Here is a 9,277-nt window from a genome sequence, read left to right on the forward strand (position 1 = left end):
TGAAAAATAAGATTAGAAAGAGTCATCTTAGATGGTTTGGTCACACCTCTATTCTTTTATAAACATAGTTTCTACCACTAAAAACTATGATGCCTATTCTGACTAATTATTATCAGAATACCCTTGAACTTTGTTTTTTCCTTTCATCCTCAGCACAACAAGAGGGAGACATGGATTACAAATAGTGCATGAGATTCTTGAAAATAAAAGATCTAAGGATTCATAAACAAAACTTTATTATTGGAAGACAGTAAAAATTCCTCTGAAGCCATTCCACAAATGCTCTAGAAATTATTAAAGTACGAATTTATTATATGCAGAACATTAATCTAAAAATTTATATCCACCTTTGATTTATTAGGTGCATAAACTCCACATTTAATAATTTCTTCAAATATTGTGGCATAGTTGCTTGAGATGCTCTAACTCATATTTAACCTTCATTACCTTATGCAAGTAGTAGGGGATTTGATACTTGCATATTTAGCTTAATAATTGCTCCATAATGGCCACCTAATTTCCTTAATTGTTGGGAATTTCACTATCCTTCGAAAAGGCCTAAGCTTCATTTGTAACAACTTTTTTTTACTATTTTTTTAAAACAACTTTTTAATATTAAATTTTTTTAAACTAAAAAAAATTGTTGTACTAAAAACCCGCTTTAAAAAACAATAAGAAAATTATCCCAAACAAAACCTAATTTCGAAGTTATGTGATTATAGTTTTTCAATCAGCATACAATTTGATATCAATTTTGCTTATATGTTAAGTCTACGGTACTATGGTGTAGTAGAGGAGAGATTATTTTGTGCGGACACAGGACGGGAGAACAGTCCGGCTTACGCTCAGGTACTAAGCTGTATCGAGTACTGAGTACTGCTCGGTATATGCCTGGTACCCGACATAGCGCATTTTCATTGGGGCCTGAAATCCGGACATAATAATTTTTCGTAGTAGAGGCAACTAACGAGGTGGTGACTGATGGAGATAGTAGGCGAGGGGGGAGGCTGACATTGACAATTATTTTTAAAATTTTAAAAAACCTAAAAAAAATTATTTTTAAATGTTTTTAAAAATAACTTGATTTACTTTAAAACATAAAATAAAAGTGTAAAAAGAAAACTAAAAAATTTAAAAAACAAAAAAATAGAAGTTGCATGGCTTATAAACGCAAATTCAAAGGCATCAATTTCACTTACCCTCTCAACTGTACATTTCTGTGAAGTCTGAAGAGCAGAACAAAAAAGTTAAGATATGAATGTTTAACACTACATATCTCTGCTATTTCTTGCTCCTCAACAACTAAAGAGTGAATACTTTCTAGCTATTTCAATCACTAATCTTTGCTATCGAACGCGTCGACGCCCCGTGTAGAAGCTTAACAAATCCCAAGAAGCTAAGCTTTCCATCAGAATGCCGGATCCAATCTTGGAGAACAACATGAACAGGAACTGATGGAGCAAGGCCAAGCTCCTGGTAACAGGAATGAAGGAAATCACTAAAGGTTATAAGCATTTTTCTAGTTCTGATAGTTATAGACAGAATAAAAAAATACTCTATATGAACTGAAGGATGATAATAGGAAGATTATAGTAAGGAAGAATACTGATGCAAGTTCCTCTATCATGATAGGCTTATTTCCATCCTTTTCAAATAGCTCAAATCCTCTTAGAGCTTGCTGCTCCCAGGTATCTAATGCTTCTAGCTGATGAACACTTAATGTGGCAGCAGCAAATTCCTCAAAGTCTAACTTCCTGTACTGAAGAGAGCTCAACTGCATCCAGGAAGATAAACAGATAAGGAAACCAAGAATTTAAGAAATCAAATTTGGGCATAAATCACTTAATTCGTATATATTTCTATATCTAACATCTTATCTTCATATTTATTTTATAAAAGCTTAAACTTTAGATCACATCAGAAAAAACTACTCGTGATAATCTACTTTTTTCATATTCTATAATCAGGATGTTTTTGAAGTGATTTAGAGAATAAAGCGCGGAAAAAATAATTTCACCAATTCTGACTCTAATGCCGCTCCATTAATTCAAGCTCACCCTGCGAATCTTTTTTTCACACTAGAAATTTTTAAGGAAAGTGTTCAAGCCGAATGCCTCAGTCTTGTTCTAGCCACAACTGAACCATGTATTAGATGCAATCTATCTTATCTATCTTATAGCATCTTGATATTGACTTAGATCTATACTACACCGATACGGATACGGCGACATGGATACGACACGATACGGATACGGAACACGTCAATTCTTAAAAATATAAAATACGGGTATGGTGCGAACACAACATTATAATTTATAAATCACATAAAAATTAAGAAAGCAATCAAAACAGAATATTTGAAATGACAAAAAAAAAAAATAAAAGCAAAATGCACACTCGCGGTCGTAGAAACGAAGAAGACCAAACAGCTCGTCTCGCGGGTTCGGAAATGAGAGAACCCTCACTCGCAATTGCGGAAGTAAATACGAAATACGCCTCATTTTTTGAAATTTTTTCGTTTTTTAACGAGACATGTATCTGATACACGTGTCCTTTTAAAATTAAATATTATTTTAATTGGATACGGCTTTGTCATATTTGACAAGTATCGGTGTTGTATCAGATGTATATCCGTATCCGACATGTATCTGATACAACATGCCTTCATAAATAGGTGTATCGGTGCAACATAGACTTAGATTTAACTAAACCAAGTGGACACTTTTAGCTTATAGTCACTGCTTACCAATGAGCCTTACCAAGAAGAGGTCTTAGAATGGGTACGTCTTCACTCTCTCAGGGCGTCCCACACCTTCATTTAGTCGCTTCATACCACTAAAGTAATCCATGGAATTAGTACTTCGGTACTGCCACCTAATCCATTTGTTAACTATTATAAGTATTCTGTAATTATTATGATATCTATTCATCAATTCGTGGACTATTATAATTATTCTTTTTTGATTTTCTATATTTCCTATTATAAGCTATCAAAAGATTGTACAAATATTACACAAATCTTAGAATGAAATACTCAATCAATTCTTCACATTCTTCACATGAAATACTATATAATTAAATATAAAGATTTATGTGTTATACATGTAAATCTCTTATAATATTTTGATGCAAAATGTCAAGGGGAATACCATTTTTACAAAGTCAAGAACTCTTGAATCCTTCATAGCTTCAGTTGAGTTCTTCAATAAGGCCTGTGAATCAAGTTCCAATTAGGAATTCAACATGAAGTGTAAAATAAGATACTTGAAAGAAAAAGAGGTAAAAGAAAGAAGAAGTAACTAACGGTCTCAAAGTTTTGCAATGAGATATAGCCGTTTTTGTTAGGTCCTAGTAAAGCAAACTGTTCTCGCAGATACGAGAGTTGGGATACCGTCAAGGTCTTGGCTAAAGCCTGCCAAATTTGAAGAATATAAACCATAGATGTTTGCAAGCTTTTAACGGTTTTAATGATCATATTTTGCATGAAATCAAGAAAATAAAGGAATAATCTAGTGATTTAAGTTCCATTGAAGAAGTTTTAGAAGCTATTGTAAAGAAAAAAAGTTTAGAGTTCTTATCATATTTTTGGTTGCTCTAAATTTTCTTTATGAAGAGGGACATGACTTCTTTACTAATTAAAACACAAAAATGAACAAGACAATAAATTTACCCTCAATGCAGATTTCCTTAGTGAAGATGAACCTACATAAGCTTTCACAAGCTTGTAAACAAAAATATCCAAGGTAATTTTGACTTCTTCAAATTCTCGAATCCATGGATGACCTGATTCCATAATTTGACTTTTGTTAATGAAATGTTCAAGAGCAATATTTTAAACATTTGATGAAAAAATCAGGAACTTACTAAGAGCCTGTACAGCGGTCATTCGCCTGCAATAATTCTTATTCAACAATCTCTTCACAAAATCCTTAGCATCATCAGACAAAGAAGGCCAAGGAGCTTCATCAAAACTAGGCTCTGACTTCAATACAGCTCGAAATATGCCAGATTCAGTCCGAGACCAGAATGGACGGCTTCCACATAGAAGAATATATGCAATAACACCAATACTCCACATATCAGCCTCTGTACCATAAGATCTATGAAGAACCTCAGGGGCAACATAATACGCACTTCCCACAATATCATTCAGCCTTTCATCTGAGTGTTGTCAATGATTCCACTAAGTTAGATTCCATCAGAAGACAAATTAGTCTGCAAGATAAGTGCAAAATAAAATTTCTTTTACACTGTTCTAACCTGGCTTAACAAAGTCTGACAAACCAAAATCTATGACCTTCAAGGTTGCATTCTCATCCTTGGAAGCAAAAAGAAAATTCTAAACATGAAAAAGGGGTAACAATTAGATTAAAGATTATATATTTTGGTGATTGGATGGAAAATCGGTGGGTGCCAGTACCTCGGGCTTGAGATCTCGATGGACGACACCTTGGAGATGACAAAAAGCAGCAACACTTAAAATCTGGATCAAGACAACCTTCGCATCTTGTTCCGAGTATTTGCCGCCTCTATATAATTAGAAAGCCAAAGGTCATTCTTTAACTCTAACTCACATTAATATGGGAACCATAGAACAACAAAGTGGCGATGATTAGTATCAAATTTGAGTTGAAAAAGTAGATTTTTCCATGTTAAAGCATACCTCGAAAGTATTTTGTCTAACAATTCACCACCTTTGCACAACCTGAGGCATAACAAAAGTGTTACTATAAGATTAAAAAGTCAAGAGAACCTAGGGCCAAATTCAAGTTATGCAATCTTCTTAAATACGATCAAGAAATAAGAAACTAAGTCAAGCAAATGCTCCATCCAATGTCGCAAGCAAGAAATGCGTGCTATCTTATAAACTATCTGAAAAAAGCATCAGAATTAATCATGCTTCATAGCTATAAAATCAGTAAGTCGTTATATTAAAGTAGGAAGTAAGGATTTTACTAAGTTACCAAGTGTTACTATAAGATTAAAAAGTCAAGAGAACCTAGGGGCCAAATTCAAGTTATGCAATCTTCTTAAATAAGATCAAGAAATCAGAAACTAAGTCAAGCAAATGCTCCATCCAATGTCGCAAGCAAGAAATGCATGCTATCTTATAAACTATCAGAAAAAAGCATCAGAATTAATCATGCTTCATAGCTATAAAATCAGTAAGTCGTTATATTAAAGTAGGAAGTGAGGATTTTACTAAGTTACCGTTATCTTAAGTTCATTTCTCATTCCACAAAATGGATGCACAATAAATGAATATCAGACAAAAGATTTAAAAAGCTAGAAGTTCCAGTGATTTGTTATGCAAGATACTACAAAAAATTGATGCCGTTAGTGAAACTAACTCTTTGATGCAAGTAACAAAAGCAAAAAGCATGGCATACATTTAAAAATGTTCTTAAAATATGGATTCACTAGAAGGCCTTAGTAAGTATTGCTTGAATATATATATGTATATATTTGTGTGTGTGTGTGTGTGACATATAAATAAATAGGGAAGGAGTTGCAACATACTCCATCACTATGTAAACATTATCGTCATCCTCATGGGCATCATAGAATTGTACTAGATTCTTGTGACTGGTCAAAGAGCTCAAGATTCTAACTTCTCTTCTCACATCTTCAATAGAAATAGCCGTTGTCATCTGCCAGTGAATAATAAGGGAAAAAATGATATCCTGAATGAAATAAATTTCACCAATACCTTCCATTGAAAAAAACGGACTAAAAAAGAAAAATGAAAAAAAAAAATCCAACAAAGAAAAATGCCCATCAGAATTTTGTGTGCCCATTAAAAATATGGAAGTTCATAGAAGTAATGACTATTTATCACAAAATGAAAATATTAACATTATCTTTAACACAAAGAAATAAACAAAACATAAATGAATCATGTGTCAAAAATAGTGCACTATTGACACTATAAAATTCTTATGTATTTGTATATCTAACATCAAAACTTTTACACTTGCTTATATAATATTTTAGTTTCTCAATCACATCAAAATATATGCATAAAAAGTGCATTTTGTCTTTAGAAAAATGAATATTAGTGATATTTTTTATGTGATATGAAAATTTAGATGTTACATAAATAAATATAAAGATTTATGTGTTGGATATATAAATACATCAAAATTCTATAGTATGTATGTAAATCCGTTCACTTTTTATATAAAGGCATATGTGAAGTTGGCAAAAGTGATGTGTAGCCGACTCGAACACACATAAACCCTATGATGCACAAACATGGACATGACACGACACGGACACGTCAATTATTGAAAATATAGGACATGAATACATGTTGGACACGGTATTATAATTTTTATACGTCAATTATTAAAAATATAGGACACGGACACGGGTTGGACACGGTATTATAATTTTTATATTTTAAAATTAGTGTATAAAAATTGAATAAGTATTATTTTAAAAATAATTTAGAAATAATAAGTCATTTAACTAGAATTTCTGCTTAAAATGATTAATATTAGGATATACAGAGTAGGGCATCCATGCAGTTTATCAGTCATCGAGAGAGGAGATGTCAAGAGTTCGGAATTGATGTTATGCAATAAATATTAAGATGATGTTTATCGTTGATATTAAGAGGGTGATTGATTTGGTGTTGTGGATAAAGAAATAAGAAGTTTAATTTTTATATTTTGAATAAGTAAAAATTTTAAATACATGAAATTCTATTTTAAAAAATTCATAAAATATTTAAGGTGTCGGATACGCGTGTCCAATTTGTATTAAATATTTTTTTAATTGGACACGTTTTCGGTGTGTCTGACATGTGTCGGAAGAGTGTCGAACGCGTGTCGTGTCCGATACGGTGTCGGACACTGCACGCCTCTTTGAGGAGAAGTGTCGGTGCTTCATAATTATAGGCAGATCCTAATTCTCCATCTTAAGATTTATAAATACTGACAGTGCAAAGAAGATAGCCAAAGAGAAGAGTTGCCCTATCCAATTGAAAGCCCTTAAATGTAAAGCTCCTTTACTAGTGATACCAATATAAATAAAAAATTCATGATGCCTTCCTGAATTATGATACATAGCTTTGTGGTAGTGTACTCATTATAATGTTCAGAGAAGATGTAAAAACAATAAAATAACATAATCCTTACTATTGCAGCCAAGAAAAAAATGGCAGCCAATCTTTCCCTGTTAAAGGAGAAGAACTGGTTTACAGGCTAATATTGAAGTATTCCTCCATTCCACCTAGATTAAAAAATTATTATCAGAATAAAAAGAGCTACACCTATGCAATAATGAGTAAGAAAATCCTCCAAAACTCTGTTCATCGTTGCATGATTCACAAAATAGAGACAAAGCAGATACAACTGAATACCATATGAAAAACAAAAGAGAGCACTGGACTGAAACCCAACCTCCACTGTAACAGCTAGAAATCACAGACAGGAAACTTCAATGAACTAACTTGTTTTGCATCAATCATTAACTTCTCAATGGCAAGCATGTTCTTCAAGAATATAATATCAAGTTATAGAAACTTTTATGTTGTCACAAGAAGGTAAGAGAATCGGTCATGAGGAAAAGATTATCCTAATAACAGATAAAAAAATCTACTGGTGATGTAATCATAAAAATTAAGCAACCGAAGATCACAAATTTGCTGCTTTGATATGTACAATTCCTCCAAAAAACAATTTAGAATGGATAAATCATCAAGCTCAGCTTATGCATTCCACATCTCAATTCAAAAGAAAGCGAGACTATTATAGAAGAAAATAGATCAACAATCAAACAAATGTTTTAAAAAATATAAAATACAAAAGGTCTGATCTGCAAGTGAAAATAAGATGGGAGATCAGGAACAAAAACAAAACACACACCTTTGCCTTTGGAATAACCTTAACAGCCACCTCCGCACCCTTCATCTCGCCTTTCTTCACCTTGGCCGAACTAGTATACCCAAAATGCCCCCTTCCCACCTCTTCTCCAAGTTCATACTTCAAGAAGAACTGCTTCGAGAATCCAAAATTCTTATCGAGGACCAATTCAACCTCATCCCCCTCCGGAATCGAGGCTGCATTTGGCTTCAGTGACCCATGCCGACGAGCGAGTAGTGCCTTAATGTGCCTTGCCGGTGACGGAGGAGGAAACGGTCGCTTGAAGAACCGCAAAGGCGTCGAGCTCACGCTCGAATTAGCCGGCGAGTTCTTGTAGGAGCCCCTTAGGGGACTAAGGCTGTAAAATGGTATCTTGAGCGGCTTCGGAGATAGAGGAATGGGAGGAATTTCTTCATTAGTTGAGATTGGGGGGGTTTTAGGAGCCGGAAGGTCCTCGGCTTGACTTTCTGATTCCTGGATAGGTTTGCCATGGCAGAGACCCATGGAAAACAGAATCCGGCTAGGTTAGAGAGATCTGATCTAGTAGAAAGCAGGCCGTTGCTCCAGAATTCAGTGGGAAGCAAAGAGAAATCGAGGTTTCATCCATACATGGATCGAAGATTAAAACATCAGTAGTTGGTGAACAAGAATCAGAAACCCACCACCAGGAAAAAGTAGAAAAAAAAAAGTAATTTCAGTAACACGTCAACTTTCCAATATTCAACTGCGACAGAAGTAATAAATTAGAAACGTAACCAATAACTGCATCTAGCAAACAACAAAGAGGAATATATCAAACTGGAATTTTGATGAGCCAGTGGAAAGGAACAAATTTGTAGATCAAGAAGGAAAAAAAAAAAAAAACTTCCCACCAAAGAGCGAGGAAGAAGAAGAAAAGGAGGGGAATACAAAGGATTGAACGAAAACCTAGATTGAGAAGTGCCTTGGAAATGCAAGAGAGTTGAAGATGCTGAAGCGAGAGATCAGAATCAGACTGATGAGAGCTGCGAGGCCGAAAATAAAAGTGCCGCCTTTGCTTCGGTTCTTAGCTCCTTATTAATGATTGTTTAAGCATTTGTTCTATCATTAGGGAGGAAAAAAATCCATTTTTCGCTATGATTTGGGGGCCATAGTCCATAGAGTAGAAGAGAAGTCCGGTACGGTAAGCTAACCCGATCTATCACTTCAGCTTAAATAGTATTAAAATAGAGTTGTTAGTCTAATGCTTATTCCCTCCACTTCACATTAAATTTTCAAGCCGGAAGATGTAAAGCTGTCAAGCTGGCTTTAGCACAAATGTAAAACAGGCCAGTCTAGTCGAGCTCCAATTCATGACTCAATAAGTTTAACTCGTGAGCTTGTTAATGAGTCAAGTTCAAGCCGATTCGGTTTAGGGGTGTCAATTTGGG

General features: G+C 34.1%; 1 protein-coding gene across 1 annotated transcript; it reads right to left on the reverse strand.

The window, feature by feature from the left end:
• Positions 1–1,140: 1,140 nt before the first annotated feature.
• LOC110106813 (CDPK-related kinase 1-like) lies at positions 1,141–9,023 on the reverse strand. The gene is made up of 11 exons (XM_020836839.2): positions 7,872–9,023; positions 5,521–5,651; positions 4,664–4,705; positions 4,421–4,529; positions 4,261–4,339; positions 3,865–4,161; positions 3,671–3,783; positions 3,305–3,412; positions 3,150–3,212; positions 1,607–1,774; positions 1,141–1,473 (listed from the first exon to the last, which is right to left on the reverse strand). The coding sequence occupies exons 1-11, from the start codon at positions 8,370–8,372 to the stop codon at positions 1,330–1,332; spliced, it is 1,755 nt and encodes a 584-aa protein (XP_020692498.1). The 5' UTR covers positions 8,373–9,023; the 3' UTR covers positions 1,141–1,329.
• Positions 9,024–9,277: the final 254 nt, after the last annotated feature.

The sequence above is a fragment of the Dendrobium catenatum genome, unplaced genomic scaffold, assembly GCF_001605985.2.
Source record: "Dendrobium catenatum unplaced genomic scaffold, ASM160598v2 fragScaff_scaffold_106, whole genome shotgun sequence".
Lineage (NCBI taxonomy): Eukaryota > Viridiplantae > Streptophyta > Magnoliopsida > Asparagales > Orchidaceae > Dendrobium > Dendrobium catenatum.

Coding starts and splice junctions, on each gene's coding strand:
- LOC110106813 (XM_020836839.2), bottom strand. CDS start 8,372: ATGGGTCTCTGCCATGGCAAACCTATCCAGGAATCAGAAAGTCAAGCC. Junction 5,652..7,871: donor AGGTTATTCCAAAGGCAAAG/GTGTGTGTTTTG, acceptor ATTCACTGGCAG/ATGACAACGGCTATTTCTAT. Junction 3,213..3,304: donor CATTGCAAAACTTTGAGACC/GTTAGTTACTTC, acceptor CTTGATTCACAG/GCCTTATTGAAGAACTCAAC.